This window comes from Rattus rattus, chromosome 8 (assembly GCF_011064425.1).
Source record: "Rattus rattus isolate New Zealand chromosome 8, Rrattus_CSIRO_v1, whole genome shotgun sequence".
Classification (NCBI taxonomy): domain Eukaryota; kingdom Metazoa; phylum Chordata; class Mammalia; order Rodentia; family Muridae; genus Rattus; species Rattus rattus.
The window spans coordinates 100,326,172-100,342,090 of record NC_046161.1 but is presented as its reverse complement, the minus strand read 5'-3'; the positions used below and the strand labels follow the sequence as shown (position 1 = coordinate 100,342,090).

General features: G+C 49.2%; 2 protein-coding genes across 4 annotated transcripts; both read left to right on the top strand.

Moving 5' to 3' along the window:
• Positions 1-2: 2 nt before the first annotated feature.
• On the top strand, positions 3-14,037 carry Atrip (ATR interacting protein). Of its 3 annotated transcripts, none has more exons than XR_004388833.1 (13): positions 3-376; positions 1,588-1,718; positions 2,429-2,599; positions 4,656-4,774; positions 6,092-6,249; positions 6,891-6,989; positions 7,781-7,907; positions 8,073-8,744; positions 12,328-12,464; positions 12,587-12,678; positions 12,817-13,158; positions 13,258-13,507; positions 13,881-14,037. XR_004388833.1 is itself a non-coding variant. In XM_032910700.1 (13 exons), the coding sequence occupies exons 1-13, from the start codon at positions 127-129 to the stop codon at positions 13,946-13,948; spliced, it is 2,355 nt and encodes a 784-aa protein (XP_032766591.1). In that variant the 5' UTR covers positions 7-126; the 3' UTR covers positions 13,949-14,033. The 3 variants fall into 3 exon arrangements, 1 of the variants encoding a protein (XP_032766591.1); XR_004388834.1 differs by having other exon boundaries at positions 13,078-13,158; positions 13,262-13,507; positions 13,881-14,033; XM_032910700.1 differs by having other exon boundaries at positions 7-376; positions 13,078-13,158; positions 13,881-14,033.
• A 219-nt stretch (positions 14,038-14,256) lies between these two features.
• Positions 14,257-15,870, top strand: Trex1 (three prime repair exonuclease 1). Its single transcript, XM_032910699.1, has 2 exons — positions 14,257-14,593; positions 14,869-15,870. Exon 2 carries the CDS (start codon positions 14,876-14,878, stop codon positions 15,824-15,826), a length of 951 nt encoding a protein of 316 aa, XP_032766590.1. The 5' UTR covers positions 14,257-14,593; positions 14,869-14,875; the 3' UTR covers positions 15,827-15,870.
• Positions 15,871-15,919: the final 49 nt, after the last annotated feature.

The following is a 15,919-nucleotide window of genomic DNA, read 5'->3' as shown; positions in this document are numbered from 1 at the left end:
GCCCGCAGGCTGGGGAGACGCTAGTAGCTGAGGGGAACGGCGGCGCGCGGGCGGTTGGGCCATCTCAGGCTTTCTGCCGATCAACCTGTGCTTGGCGTCCTCAGATGCTGCGAGCTGAAGGTAGTCATGGCCGGGACTCCCGCACCGAACAGCCACAGGAAGCAGAGTGGCGGCCTGGAGCCTTTCCTCGGTCTGTCTCGGTCCATCGAGAACCCTCCGAGCAAGCGGGCCCGGAGCTTCTCTGAGACCACAGTTCCGGACCCCGAAGACCCATTCGGCGAGCACGCGGAATTTACTGCGGACGACCTAGAGGAACTCGACATCCTCGCGTCACAGGCCCTGAGCCAGTGTCCGGTCGCGCCTCCGAACCTGTCCTGTGAGTGCCGGGGGGCGGCGGGGGGTGTTCCACGGCGGGTGGTGCAGACCTCTTCAGCTTGGTAGTTTTGGTACTGGCTGCTTGCACCGACGTTACCCTCTCACTTTTAAAAACGAAATAGCACCCGATCGAAACGCGGTTCTGTTTCAAACAACCCTCTAAATTGGTGGTAAGACAAAAAAAAGTCAAAGGGCCTCACATATGCAGATTTGAAATATAGACAGCTAGACTATTAATTATTTTCCTTGAAACATGACTACGATCACCTCAGGACCGTCACAACGCATGTGAGAGGATTTAAATGTTATGCACCCCATTGTTAGAAACCCTTGGGCAGAAAGCTTCTGTCAGAGGCAAGAGATGAGAGATTCATACACCACCAATGCTGGTTGCCCAAAGGTGAGGAATGGCAACAGCCACAAGCAATGGGCGAGCGATGCCAAAGCTGCTTTCTCTCTTAGAGCTTACACTCTTGGGGAGTAAGTTAAGTGTCAGAAGGGTTTGATGGACATCTTGCAAATGTACTTAGCATTTAAAGCATCCGAAAAATAGGATTATCCCTGGAAATGTGGTCGGTCCTCCATCCTTCCAGCAATATTGCCTGGGAAACACTCATTGCTGACCAGCTGTATTATGCCGCAGTGGTTAGGCACTAGTTTCCACGAAGTGGTACAAGGCAGCACCTCCCCATCCCCACCCCTTGGCCCTACATCACTCATCATCCCATACTCTACTCTAACCCTGGAGTGCCCCCACCCTGGAACATATCCATTTTGTTCACCATCGGTCTTTAAAAACCAGCAGATCCTGTGCCTAGTGTGTTCAGTAAATAGTATTCATAATAGAGGCACAGCCAATGCAGACTCCTTTCAGCCATGAGCTGAGACTACAGAAAGTGGGTGGGGGTCGAAAGGGGGAATATTCAGATAGGCTATGCCAGAAGGATTCTCTATGCGTTTATATCATGTTCTGAGATCAGAACTGATAAATACTGTTTACTGGGTCTTTCTCAACTTGGACTCCTTTTGCATTTTATGACAATGGTGGGTATATAGTGAGCCCCCAGGTATATATACATGTGTATTTTCTTCCAGACAGGTTCTCCATCTATAACTAAGCTAGCCTTGAACTTGAGATCCTGGTGCCTTAGTCATCTAAGTGCTGGGGTTACAGTTCTGTGCCACCATGCTCAACCTAATTTTTTTATACAGGTGCTCATAAGGTCCGTCGATTAGATGGGTTACCAAATAGTCCTGTAAGGAAAAACAGAGAAGATATTCCAGTTAAAGATAACTTTGAATTAGAAGTACTTCAGATACAGTACAGAGAACTTAAAGAAAAGGTGTGTAACTTTTGGGTTTCCTTGTTTGCCTGTTTGGTTCTAATGCTGAGAATTGATCCTAGGACTTTACCTTCACACATGCTATACACATACATAGCTACAGTTAAGTCATACTTCCAGCCCTAACTTACCGTATTTGTAGCTGATTCATGTGTTTATGTATTAAGAAAACATGGGTAAAATACATAAAGATATCTAAAACAAGCACCTGGAGTCACCTCTCTGAAATGACAGGAGGTGGGGAAGGAATGCCTGATACGTTATTTACTCTGTGTACATACGTGAGCCTGTGCGAGTTTATATGCACTGCATGTGTGCAGGTACCTGTGAATGTCATGGGTGTTAGATCCTCTGGAACCATCGTCACAACTGGTGTGAGCCACCTGACATGGGTACTGGGATGGAACCTGGGTCCTCTGTAAGAGCAGTGAGTGCGTTTAGCTGCTAAGCCATCTCTGCAGCCTCCACAGCCTGTCTTTATCTGAGGAACATGCCATCATAATGGCTGCTATTTTGTAGGTGTTGCAAGCTCTCATACATCTCTCATGTGGGCCATCTGTAGGTGCCCAAGAAACCCAGAAATATAACATGGAATTTTAGTCCATGTAGGGTGCGATCTGTGGTGTTAAAGCTGAAAAAATCTATGTCAGTGGTGAACGTATTCGGAAACTGTTGTTGCTGAATATCTGCTAATTGGGCCTAATTTATAGCTGAAAGCAATGGAAGAAGAAATCCTAATTAAGAATGGAGAAATTAAAATTTTGCGTGACTCACTGCATCAGACAGAATCCGTTCTAGAAGAACAGAAAAGATCACATTTTCTTCTTGAGCAAGAAAAGACTCAAGCACTCAGTGAAAAGGAAAAGGAATTCTCCAAAAAGGTGAGCTAGAACATTTGTGTTGCGTGCGACGGACAGTAGTGTCGCCTACCGCTGAGTTACAGTAGAAGCCATACCAAGCCTAGGCAAGCTGGCACATGCCTCTAATCAGGAGGCAGAGGCAGGTGGAGCTCTCTGAGCTCTGAGCCAGCTCACTGCAGGGTGAATTCCAGTCCAGTCAAGTGAGACCCTGTGTCTAACAAATAAACAAAATAAAAGCAGTAACCAACCAGCCTTGCCTGGAAATACACAGCCATTGTCTAAGTGCTCTCGGCTCTTAGTGGGTGGTATGTGCCTTTCTTCCGAGGTCTGCATTTGTTTTGGACAAGGAGTAAGATGAGGCCCTGCCTTGCTGTGGTTGTGGTTCTTGGCAAGAACAAGTCACTAGCTTAGAATCTCTAGGATAGGCTTGAATTAGGCTCCTTGGTAGGTTAGAAATCCAGTTGGCTCGGCTTAGCCAGAAGGAAATACATTAGCTATCACATCCAAGTCTAGGAAGACAGGGACATAGTAGGGCTTCAGATGGTGTAAACCAGACATCTCAGGCTCTCTGTTGTGAGACCTGTTGCTCTATCAGCAGGGGTTCTGACTGGATGTCCTCATACATTTCAAAACTCCAGAGCTTTGATTTGGGCTTCCTCAGCTGGGCATAAATTGGGAGACTGGTACAACAGGGTTACCATGGGTCCAAGGCCAGCCTGGGCTATACAGTGAGATCCTTTCTCAGAAAGCCAAATGAAAGGCTCCCTCATCTCAAACTTAAAGTTTTTAAAGAGGCAGCCCATTTTCAGCCGGGTTCTGAAAGAGGTAAGTCTCATTTAAGTCACAGGCAGAGGAAGGAAAGGGAGCTCGTGTTCAAAGAGAAATGGTAGGTACCAGTCTCAGCACCACTTTCCTTTAGAATCTGTGGATGCTTCAGTTGGATGTGCACTACGCCTCCTTTCCAGTGTCGGGAGCAGTGGTGGGGACAGGAGCTTGAGTGCCTGCCTCCATTACCTGTTCCCATAGCAAGTTCTCTGTGCACATACCCTTGCTCCACCAGAGGGAAGGTTCCAGGAAGCCCAAACATTATTTTTTTGTGATCTGGTAATGTAGCTCAGACTGGCCTTAAAGTCACTTTGTAGCCAAGGATGCCCTTAAACTTCTGAACCTCCTGTTTCTGCCTCCTGAGCCCTGGATTGCAGTCATAACCGCTGCCAGGCCTCCTTACTCAGCCCTGGGCGTGCATCCCAGGCAGACCCTTCCACCTGAGCTACGGTTGCTTTTTCTCTCTTTGCTTTCCTAGTACATGTATCCCTTACTCTGTTTCCTCACTTGCTTAAGATTTCAATCCCCCTTCTGACCCTCTTTCTAGTTTCCTGACACACAGACAGGCCAATCTCAGCATATACTCACACACAGACTGAGGTAACGCTTCCAGATAATCTGCTCAGACTTCCAAGAAGACCCCAGTACCACTAAGGAACTAACAGATGATGTTAGCGGCCAATCCATGTGAAAGCTGAAGAGGATTGAGAGTTTGACAGCAGTTTGGGGAGCAGAGCGTGGGGTGGGGTGGGGCATATTACTGCCGAGATAAGACATCGCTCTCCCCAGCTCTGTGCTGGGTACTGTTCAGCCATCGCTTTCTCTAATGCTCAGTCCCAGCCGAGAATGCTAAGTTCCTGTTAGACTCAGTGAAGCTAAACAGGCAATGGGCTGGTATTTGAGCCCTCATAGATTACTTCCACAACAGAGTCTGTTACATCTTTCTAGTGTATTTTTCAAGGAAAAAAGGCTAATATTTGAGGACATTTATATTACCGCAGACCTTGATAATGTATTTTTCATTGTTTTCCTTTACTAACTTGAAGTTTGGAAGCTAAGGAATTTATTATTGTTGTTGTTTTTGAGACAGACTCTCTGTAACTCTGGCAGCCTCAGAAGTCAATATGTGGAATCACAGAGATTCCCCACCCCTGCCTTTGCTTCCCGAGTGTTAGATTAAAGGGGTGCACCACACGAACGTATTTGTGTGTGTGTGTATGGTAGTGCTACCATAAATATCTTTGGCTTTCAGCTCCAATCACTGCAGTCTGAACTCCAGTTTAAAGATGCAGAAATGAATGAATTAAGGACAAAGCTTCAGAGCAACGAACGAACAAATAAACTAACCATTCCGTCAGTCTCCCAAATCAGGTAAGGGGTGCTGGACTGACAGTTTAGTTTGGCATCATTTTGCAAAAAGCCTGACAACTCTCTGGGTTGTTGGGACTGAAGGGCATTGTTTTGAGGCCCTCATTCCTGAAGGATGCAAAGGTGGCTTGGTTGGTCTGAGCCACTACAGTATTCTAGGTGTGCTTTCCCTTACTGAGGCCCCGGTAACACGGTCCCTTGAGACTAAAAAGCTGGAAGGATAAAGGTTTGTTTTGGCTCACAGTGCAGGGAGTGCACTCCATCATGATGGGGAAGGCACGGCAGCAGGAGCTCACAGCTGAGTGGAGCGGGAAACCGAGAGGTAAACGCTGGTGCTTGGCTAGGTTCCTCATGGCCCCTTTTCAGCCCATCCTGGACCCTGGGCTATGGTGTGGAACTACTACCCACCTTCAGGGTAGGCCTTTCTTCAAATTTTGAAAACACACCAGCCTTCATTTTTATGTAATTTGTTTAATTAGCATAACCCTCCTTCCCTAAGCATGAATGTATTTCAGTCCTGGCTACGTAAAATACCTTTGCTCATTTGCTATCTGGGACCTTTGTCTTACAGCCCCTCCTTTGCTGCCAGATGTGCTCAGCTTGTTAATGGTCTGTGTCCTGCCCTCTGCCTCCCATAGCAGTCTCTCATGTGTCTATCAGCCTTGACATTTGAACTCTTTCTGGTATGGAACCTTCTCCTGCCTTTGCCCATGTTGGGCAGAGTGAGATTGAACTCTCCTTCCCTTGCATGCTTCAGGTGAGACAGGAGAGATGAGGAGGTTGGTCCTCACTCTTTACCCCTCAGCAATAGGAAGAAGGCCTGGGTGTTGTGTGCTGAGGAGCTTACTCAGTTTCCAGTACACTTTCTAACAGACCCTCTGTCCTGAAGGTTCTTTTTAAAATACACGTTTGTGTATGTTTGTGCATGCATTACCTACAGGGCCCAGAAGAGGGCGCTGGGCTCTCCAGAGCTGGAGTTACAGGCACTTACAAGCTGCCGGCCAAGGGTCCTGGGAAGGAACTTAGATCTTCTGTAAGGGCCGTGTTCACTCTTACTGCTGACCTATCTTCAGCCCCACGATAGACTCTCTTTTAGAAGTTTTTGGATCCAGGCACTGATTACTAAAAATTGGGTGTTCAACAGTTAAGACTTTTTTTTGGATGCCTGAGAGATATGAAAATAAACGCTACCCTTCAACACAGACTGACATACCCATAAAACCGCTAGTTAAAGTATCTAGATGTGAAAAGCTGATGTTAGAAATTTAATAACTAGGTATTTAAACATCCTGCTGTGCTCTCATAGTTAACTCTTTCCAGTCCTAGGAAAGGCTCTTCTGTGGTTGTAAAGTCAGAAGCATGTTCTCCACATGTTGGAAAAACAACTTTCCCTACAAAGGAGTCTTTTAGTGCTAACACGCCTCTCTTCCACCCCTGTCAGACTGAGGCAGGACACAAATTTCTGGTGGGCCAAGAGGGTAAGTCAAATGTTAGTAATTGGTGCTGTATAATGGACTGCCCCAGCTAGTGCAGAAACAGTAACACTCACTTTCCTTCTCTCAGTTTCTGGGCATCAACAGTTTGACACATAGAGACACAAGAGGCCGAGAGTCCTTCAAGGGGCCTCTCCTGTACCACTTTATAGTTAGACACTCTGCCTCTCTTCCCACCACTGCCACTGCTCTCTTGAGAAACTGCAGCCACAGGTTTGGTGACCCCAACTAGTGGGGCGCTGCACAGCAGGTTACAAGCAGGCAGAGCAGTCTGGATGTAAGACTCAACCGTACTTACTGGCTTACGTGATCTGGGCAAGTGCATTACCTCAGCATTTCAGTTTCTTTGTATGTGAAACAGCTAATGTGACCTTTAATCATAGGTTGCTCTGTGAAACAAATGACTGTGACCTAAAAAGAAAAATGGGTCAAGTTGGAGAGTACTCTTTTTACTACACTGCTCCATTTTAGGTGAGGCAAACAGGTTTTCTTTTTAGGGATCTGGAGATACTTTGGCTGTGCTTTCAAATGTGTTTAAAGAGATTATCCCGTCTTAAATATTATATGTAGGAGTTCCTGGAACACCTGCTCTTTTATACTCAGCTTTCGACTCATTTTTTTTCTAGTTTCGGATAATAAAGCCCATGTGGGAGGTAACCTCCTGAAGCAAGACGTGCAGCAGAAAATTCTCGCTGACAGCTGGGTACAGAGAAAAAACACTCAAGGTACCAGAAGACCTGCTTTCTGTAGGAGCCTGTGTGGCTCCCACTTTCTTCTGTGATGCACAGAATTACCTAAGGGAGTTGTATGAGAGCCCTGTCCCAGGCGTCCTTTAGTGTTTGGGCACACAGGAGTCTGACTTAAAGAGAAAAACAATGTAGTCTGGTGAGGCGGCTTAGTGGGTAAAGGTGTCTGCCCCAAGCCTGACAACCTGAGTTCAATTCCTAGGATCCACATGATCAAAAGTTGTCCTCTGATCTCTACGTGTGCACTGGGGCACACATCCCCTTTGCCCATAAAATAAGTAAGTAAATAAAATTAATCTTAGGTGTGGCATTATGTGATGCCTTTAGTGCCAGTGTTCCAGAGGCAGAGGTGGGGATATCTGTGAGAGAAATAAATAGACAGACAGATAGATGGGTTTATGGTTGATAGGTAGGTAGATAGGTCGGTTTGCTGGTCAATAGTATAAGGATGTTTTGTTTTGTTTTTAAAGCTAAGAACAGGTATTTCCGGAGCCTTCTGTCCCCAGAAGCATCGTAACAGAGTTTAGAAGCTTAGACACAGTGAATCTAAAGGTCCCTCACTTCTTCCCTCCAAGGCCATAGAAAAGGCCTTCAGTAGTCAGGCTTGCTTGCAATCCTAGTGTCTTAGAGACTGGGACAGGAGGATCATGAATTCAAACCAAAGGAGGTGACACAGTGAGACCCCGTCTCAAAAAAAAAAACAAAACCCGAGGGAGGGAGGAAGAGCCCTCCCATGTCAGAACATTCTAGAGTCACCTTGTCTTTTGCAGGTTCTATCTTGATAAACTTGCTCCTGAAGCAACCTTTGGTGCCAGGGTCATCTCTAGGTCTTTGTCACCTTCTGAGCAGTGGAGCTGAGGTTCCCACTGGCCCCGTCTTGCAGCCAGCAGGGCTCAGGTAAGCATGAGCTCCCAGAAGGCTTGTTTGGGAGTTTTCACAAAGCAGACACTTTGCTGGTTCTGGCTGACATGAGAGGTTTGTGGCATGTTTGGGGAGCTAAAAAGAACTTGGCAGTCAGGTGATCTGGGGTCCCTGACCTAATCTATTTTCTTTCGTTTCCAGTACTTTGCCTGGGACTTCAGGCCTCAGGACCGTCAGCTCTTCTGATGGGCCATTTTCCCCCTCTGCCTTGAGAGAAGCACAGAACTTGGCATTCACTGGATTAAATCTGGTTGCCAGGAGTGAGAGCTCACATGATGGAGATGTAGCAGGCAGAAGAGTCTTCCCGCTCTGCCAGCTTCCTGGAGCTGTACATCTCCTCCCTCTTGTACAGTTCTTCATTGGCTTACACTGCCAGCTTCTACAAGACTTAACCCCAGCTAAGAAGAGCGGGGCACCTGGGGCCTCTCCGACAGACACCTCCCACATGAGCTCTGGGGTAGAGGCTAGCCCAGAGGACTCCATTTGTAGCTTGGAAAGTACTTCTGTGGCTTCGCTCAGCGTCCTTCAGCACTTGGTGTGCCACAGTGGGGCAGTGGTCTGCCTGTTACTGTCAGGCATGGGGACCAATGCTGCTGCCCGGGAAGGAGACTTAAGTCAGACTTGTGCAGATACAGTCTCAGCCTCCAGGGAAGACGCTCATGGCCAAAACCAGCACCCACTATTGAAGATGCTTCTTCAGCTGATGGCGTTCTCTTCTACAACATCAGGTCAATTTCAAGCCAGTGTCCTGAGCCAGTGCCTCAAAGTTTTGGTGAAGTTAGCTGAAAACGCTTCCTCTGATTTGTTGCCCAGGTATAAAGACAACTCCCAGGAGGCCTGATTCCATGGGTCTGCCTGACCTCTTGAGGTCTAACCTGTGGCTTTTGCACTTTGTTCACACCTTGACCTATCCTACTACTTAGCTATGGCTGGCTTCAGGGAGTTCTGAGGTAATGGGAAGGGGACCAGGTAAGCAAAGGCACATGTAACAGGCCACTTAGGAAGAGTGGCTGGCCTTGGACAAAGGCTGAGTTAGGAGGCCTTTGAACCCAAGATGTGGGTCAGGTAAAGAACTTAGGGCCCAGCGTGTTTCAATGAGGTAGAGTTTTGTAAGGAAGTAGAGTATCAGGAGTGTCTATAGCCATGGGCTGGCCTTGGGGCAAGTCTATCAACTTTGTGTCTGCTTTTTTTTCCCCACCAAGGACAGGGTTTTTTTGTGTAACAGGTTTTGCTGTCCTAGAACTCACTCTGTAGACCAGGCTGGCCTCGAACTCACAGAGGTCCACTTGCCTCTGCCTCCCAAGTGCTGGGATTAAAGGCGTGCACAACCATGCCCAGCTGTGTTCACATCTATTCCCCATCTCAGGTACTTGCTGCTTTAACAGTAGTTGGTCGGAAGTCATAGTATAATGAATCTAGCTTACAAACAACAAAACAAAAAACCACTGTTATAAATTACTAACTGGGGTGCTAGAGAGATGGCTCAGCAATTAAGAGTTCTTGTTTTTCTTGCAGAAGACCCAAGTTTGATTCCCAGTAACCACATGGTAGCTCACAACCATGTTACCCCAGTTCCAAGGAATCTGGCAGGCATGCATGTGCTACATGTACATGCATGTAGACAAAACATTCATACACAAAGTAAACTACGTAAATAAATGAATCTTTAAAAAATTGTAAGTTCCTAACTTGGGAACTGAGACCATGAAGAGCAAGGTGGAGAGAATTATAAGTACTGCCAGCCCGCCCTCCACCAACCGTCCATTTGTTTCCTCACAGCGAGTATGTATAAGGCCAGTTGCTATGTTAGAGCACTACCGCTGACTGGTGCTCTGCCAGGCATCATGGCCAGTGCTGCTAATTCAGGACCTAGGAGGCAGAGACAGGTGGATATCTGAGACCAGCCAGAGCTAAACAGTGAAACCCTGTCTCAAAAAAACAGAATCTTATCTGAACTCAGCATTCCTTTTTCTTTAAGAGATTTATTTTATATATATATGAGAGTACACTGTAGCTGTCTTCAGACACACCAGAAGAGGGTATCGGATCCCATTACAGATGGTTGTGAGCCACCATGTGGTTGCTGGGAATTGAACTCAGGACCTCTGGAAGAGCAGTCGGTGCTCTTAACCACTGAGCCATCTCTCCAGCCCAACTTTCCTTTTTCTTAAAAGTATTCCTGGACCATGTTTTCCACTTGGTATTTTTAGCTAGTTTTACCTGTCCTAGGGTATGAAATTGAACACAGTACTTCAGTGCAGTATAAACAGCGTGTGGGGAAGAACTGCCATTCACAGGCCCAGCCACACCGGCTGGTCACCTGTTTCTTATGTGCTTAGTGAGCGAATCCCACAAAGCACACATTCCCAGTTCTGTTGGTAGACCCTGTTCCTGTCATTGACCCATAGCTATTGAGAGTGCTGCTATTTAATGGATGCTTCTCCTAGCCAAGTGCTTCGGATGCTGCTGGCTTAGGTGACACTTAGAACTCTTTACTCCTTCACACAGATCCTGGCAGTCAGTGTTTGTTAAATCCCTATTCTGAAGCAGGAAAACTTGTCTAAAACACGTGACCATATTAGGACAGTATCAAGCCAGTTACTGTGATAAGCCATTGCCCACTGCTCTCAGACACACACCCTAACAGAATACGTTTCTGTGAATTTCCTCATGTGCCCAAGATAAACTGCCCAGCTTCCTTTTTACCTTCTTGTGAAAGCCAGGGTGGGTGCTATCAGGGCCATAAAGCAGGTTATGACAGGTAGCCAAAAATCCTGCAGTCTCTGCCCAGTGTCCTTGTTCCGGGTCTTGAAACAAATTCTGCCTTAGCAGAGAGCACGACACTGGTCTTTCTCTAACGGTGCTGTGTGTTCCTTTCCTTCCTGAGATGGAGCCTCTCTGTGCATCCCTGCCTGACCTGGGACTCACTCTCCAGACCAGGCTGGCCTCGAACTCGGCTCCACCTGCCTCTGCCTCCCAAGTCCTGGGATGACAGGTGTGCATCCCCATGCCTGGCCTCACATTTCACTGTAAAAGAGGGCTCTCCAGCTATGTTGAAGGACCATAGTGGGCTAGGGAGGACTGGTCAGCCCAGCAAGCAACCAAGTTAAACTACCCCTAGCCCCCAGAGATCCACAGTACCTGGCAACTGAAGAATGAATGCCAACCTCTTGTCTATTTGTAGAATATGCTGTAAAATGGGAGCCCTGCTTGCTTCCAGAGGACCCAGGTTCTTCTGAGCACCTACATGGCAATTCACAACTCTGTAACTCCAGTTTCAGGGGATCTGACAACCTCCCACAGGCATATAAGCAAGGACAAATTAAATAAGTAAATAAATAAGAAAGAAAGAAAACCATGTAAAAATAATCTTTTTTTTTTTTCTTTTTTCCGGAGCTGGGGACCGAACCCAGGGCCTTGCACTTGCTAGGCAAGTGCTCTACCGCTGAGCTAAATCCCCAGCCCCAAAATAATCATTTTTTAAAAGTGCTATAAAATAAGTTTACCCCAAAACAGTGAACCTTTACTTTCCAATGACACACTGATGGACAGTCCCCACCTCCATGCTCTGTGCTGAAATGCCACATGTGTACACATTGATACATACGTGCTCATGGCCTCTCTTCTGCATGCTATAGGTAATGTGGGTAGAGCAAATCGATTTGAGCCTTAGGACTGGGTTCCATCCCTTTGTCTCATTCAGTGGGGAAATATGAATGAGCACTCATTCATGTGTGTGTACACACACACACACACACACACACACATATACATACATTCATTTACATACACGTCATAGTAGGTTTTCACGCTGGTGACAGAAGGCAGTGTTTTCCAGCAGGTGGAAAGAAACGTTTTCTTCCCCTTGCCCTGTGACTGGTCTTGTCAGACGGCTGTGGCTCTGCCCACGCTTGGGCCTGTTAGAGCCCTGGCCAGGCCTCTGTATTAGACAAGGGACATTTCTCATGCTGAAGGTATGGACCTGTATCCCTAAGCAGACACAGGAAGGAGCCTGGGGTATAGTCGTGCATCCCCAGTCCACGGAGTCCTGTCCTGTTTACTTGATAAAGGTCCACATAAGGTCCTGTCTTCCTTTTTAGGGCAAATGAGGGGTTTTGATATGGTGGTGAGACTTGGCTGCATATAGCCCAGGTCCATCTCCAGCTCACTGTGTGGTAGGTCCCGCCTCTGCCTCCAAAATGCTGAGATTATCCTTACCTATCGCACGCGCGCGCACACAACCTACCAGTAAAAGCCATTTTTAAATCAGCATTTTTAAAGTTTAGTACCTGTTTTTTTGTGAGTCTTGAAGCAAGTAGGCGCAGTCAATTTGAACGCATGACACACTACAGTAAGTGTCCTTTTGGAGCGTGTCATAACTGTGACCATTCTTCAGGTTCTCCTGCGTGTTCCCGATGTTGCCACAGTGCCTCTGCTCAGAGCTGCCACTGTCGTGTGTGCTGCTGGCTGTCCAGCTGCTCTCTGTTCTGGTGGACCAGGACAGCCTAGCACAGCAGCTGTGCTCCCACTCAGGTAACGCAGGGCAGGGCGGCTCTCCGCTGTCTGCAGTGAGAGGGGGGGACGGGGCAGGCTCAGAGCCCCTCAAGGGCTACAGTGAAGAGGGGGCCCTGAGTGAGGTCTGGACTCCTTTTCAGAAGGCTGCCCTCTCCTGAGGCTGTACACGTACATCACGTCAAGGCCTGACAAGACGGCCTCAGAGACACAGTGGCTTCAGCTGGAACAAGAGGTAAGGCTCTCAGACTCCGCTACCCTCACCCTTCAGGAGCCCAGGGGCTCGCTCCACTTGTGGGAAAATAGGAGCTACGATTCATTTTGGTCAGTGTGTCAGACAGCAGTGGGTAACATTTAGGGGTTCCTCACACAGATGCAATACAAGTGCATCCTGGGTTGCAGTGGTGCTCAGCAGAGTTGCCTGATTATGCTGCCTGGGTTTTGGGGCCTGATCCTGGTCCTGGAAGCAGTGAGCTGTTGGTGAGATTCAGGTCTGAGAGCCTGAGACTACCATTACTTGTACCCCACTTGTGTAGGCAAGCAGTTGAAGTAGCTAGAGCACCTTAGGAATGCCCGCAGAAGCCTATGATGACTGGGTTCCACACACGGTGAACACCATGTCTTCTTGTTCCAGGTAGTGTGGCTCTTGGCCAAGCTGAGTGTGCAGAGCCCTTCCCCCGCTGGCATTGTTTCTGACTGTCAGTGCAATGTAGAGGTGAGTGGCTGGAGGCTAACATCATGGCGGCTAAGGGCAGTCCTGCTTCCCTTGAGTCGAGGTGAGCAAGACCTCAGTCTGTGCCCTCTCTTCCCCTAGGCAGTCAGAGCACTCACTGTGATGTTGCACAGGCAATGGCTGACTGTGCGGCGGGCAGGGGGTCCAAGGACCCACCAGCAGAAGCAGACTGTCCGCTGTCTGCGGGACACTGTGCTGCTGCTGCACAGCCTATCTCAGAAGGACAAGCTCTTTACTGTGCACTGTGTCGAGGTCCTGCATCAGTATGACCAGGTGATGCCAGGGGTCAGCATGCTGATTCGAGCCCTTCCTGATGTGACCGACTGTGAAGGTAAGCTATCAAGAGACTGTCACAGCCTTCATGTGCCTCTGCCTGAGGCTGATGAAAAAGTCAGACTCCTTCCCTGAGTCTGCCCTTGCCACCAGAGCCATTCCTGGCGCTGCAGACATGGCCTTCCTGCTCTAGGTCTGAGTATGATAGGTTCCCATTTGATTATGTCTATTGAATCGGCCTAGCTGAGCCATGGTTTTTCCACAAAGATCTGTCCCGATTGCTTTTGTATCACTTTTGCTCACAGTAGCTGAGGGAGCAAAGCCTACACATGGAAGGGACTGGTTAGTTCCTGTGCCTCTAGGGAGGATGGGTAGGCCTCAGGCCCCAGCACCATCAAGTTAACCTCAGAACCCTCTTCCTTTTGGCTCAGAGGCTGCCCTGGATGACCTCTGTGCTGCAGAGACAGATTTGGAAGACGCCGAGATGGACTGTAGCTGAGGGCCTGAGCATCCAGCCACAAGGTGGCACCAGCCCCACCGTCTTTGCCACATCCACTGATTAAAACTGCACTTCCTGCTGAGAACCGGCTTTGTTTCCTGAGTCTTGATTTGTGGGGCTGAGAGGGAGGGACAGAGCAGACTAGGAACTGCTGGATTAGGTGACTCTCCTGCTGGAGTTGAGATGGTCCTGATCAGCCCTGAGGAAAAACCCTGCCCCTCTTCGGGAATTACCCTGAGTCATAGCTTTGGGCCAGGTCCATGGGGGAACAAACTTGTGTAGCTGACGAGGCAGCCCTTTTTAGGAAGGCCTGGATCAAGGCCTGGGGGAAAGGAAAGGAAAGGCAGAGACTCACGGGCTTGTTTGAATCCTAGAGACAACCTAGGGAGTTGTCATTGTGGGAGCAGCAGTGATAGTCCACTTTGTTAGCCGGCAGGATCACAGATATGGATCTAGGAAGGCCTCTGGGGTGCTTGGGGAGGGAGGGAGGGAGGAGCTTTAGCACGAGGGCCAGGCCTGGGCGGCTAGCTAGCAGGGCGGGCCCTGTTCAGAAGGCAGGCCTCTGGGTGGACCCAGGCAGTTTTACTTCCTGAGCCAGTGCTGCCAGCCACAGAACCAGCGGAGTGCCTTGTTGCCTGCTTATCGGTAAGTGTGGGGGGCCTCTAGGGTATGGGGTAAGGCAGAAGAGGACAGGTTTCCCTCACCCTGAAGGTGGTCAGCACCAGGAGAAGGGCCTCCCTCAAAAGGATAGTAGTGTATCCATCTTACTAGAACAACCCTACTATCAGCTTCTCGTGGCCCTGGACAGCACCTGACTGAAGAGAAGGGCTGTGGGTGTTGGTGTTCCTGCCCACACCACACCCAACCCCAGCCCACTTTAGACCTTTCTGCTGCTACTCATTACCCCATCTCCTCCCCAGGCTCAGCATGGGCTCACAGGCCCTGCCCCACGGTCACATGCAAACCCTCATCTTCTTAGACCTGGAAGCCACTGGCCTGCCTTACTCTCAGCCCAAAATCACAGAGCTGTGCCTGCTGGCTGTCCACAGACATGCCCTGGAGAACTCCTCCATGTCTGAGGGGCAGCCACCTCCGGTGCCCAAACCACCCCGTGTGGTGGACAAGCTCTCTCTCTGCATCGCTCCAGGGAAACCCTGCAGCTCTGGGGCCAGTGAGATCACAGGTCTGACCACAGCTGGGCTGGAAGCACACGGGCGTCAACGCTTCGATGACAACCTGGCCACCCTGCTCCAAGTCTTCCTGCAGCGCCAGCCACAGCCCTGCTGCCTTGTGGCCCACAACGGTGACCGCTACGACTTTCCTCTGCTCCAGGCGGAGCTTGCTTCGCTGAGCGTTATCAGTCCTCTGGACGATACCTTCTGTGTGGATAGCATCGCTGCCCTGAAGACCTTGGAGCAAGCCAGCAGCCCCTCAGAGCATGGTCCGAGGAAAAGCTACAGCCTGGGTAGTATCTACACCCGCCTGTACGGGCAAGCGCCGATGGACTCACACACGGCTGAAGGCGACGTTCTAGCCCTGCTCAGCATCTGTCAGTGGAAGCCACAGGCCCTACTGCAGTGGGTGGACAAACACGCCCGGCCCTTTAGCACCGTCAAGCCCATGTATGGCACGGCAGCTACTACTGGAACAGCCAGCCCAAGGCCGTGTGCTGCCACAACCTCCTCACCCCTGGCCACAGCCAACGTAAGTCCCAGCAATGGCAGGAGCAGGGGCAAGCGACCTACGAGTCCTCCTCCAGAGAACGTCCCAGAAGCCCCATCACGGGAGGGGCTGCTGGCCCCACTGGGCCTGCTGACCTTCCTGACCTTGGCAATAGCCGTTCTGTATGGAATCTTCCTGGCCTCACCTGGGCAGTAAGTCAAGAGGGCAGATATGATTAATAAAGACTACCATAGCACTGACTGCTTGTCGCTTCTGCTTCTCAGCCTGGGCCTTTGGCCACAGTCAGGC

What these genes read in the sequence shown, in the direction of transcription:
- Atrip (XM_032910700.1), top strand. Translation starts at nt 127, where the DNA reads ATGGCCGGGACTCCCGCACCGAACAGCCACAGGAAGCAGAGTGGCGGC. An exon ending in AAAAGGAATTCTCCAAAAAG is followed by an intron (nt 2,600 to 4,655) that starts GTGAGCTAGAAC and finishes TTTGGCTTTCAG; the next exon opens with CTCCAATCACTGCAGTCTGA. An exon ending in ACAGAGAAAAAACACTCAAG is followed by an intron (nt 6,990 to 7,780) that starts GTACCAGAAGAC and finishes TGTCTTTTGCAG; the next exon opens with GTTCTATCTTGATAAACTTG.
- Trex1 (XM_032910699.1), top strand. Translation starts at nt 14,876, where the DNA reads ATGGGCTCACAGGCCCTGCCCCACGGTCACATGCAAACCCTCATCTTC.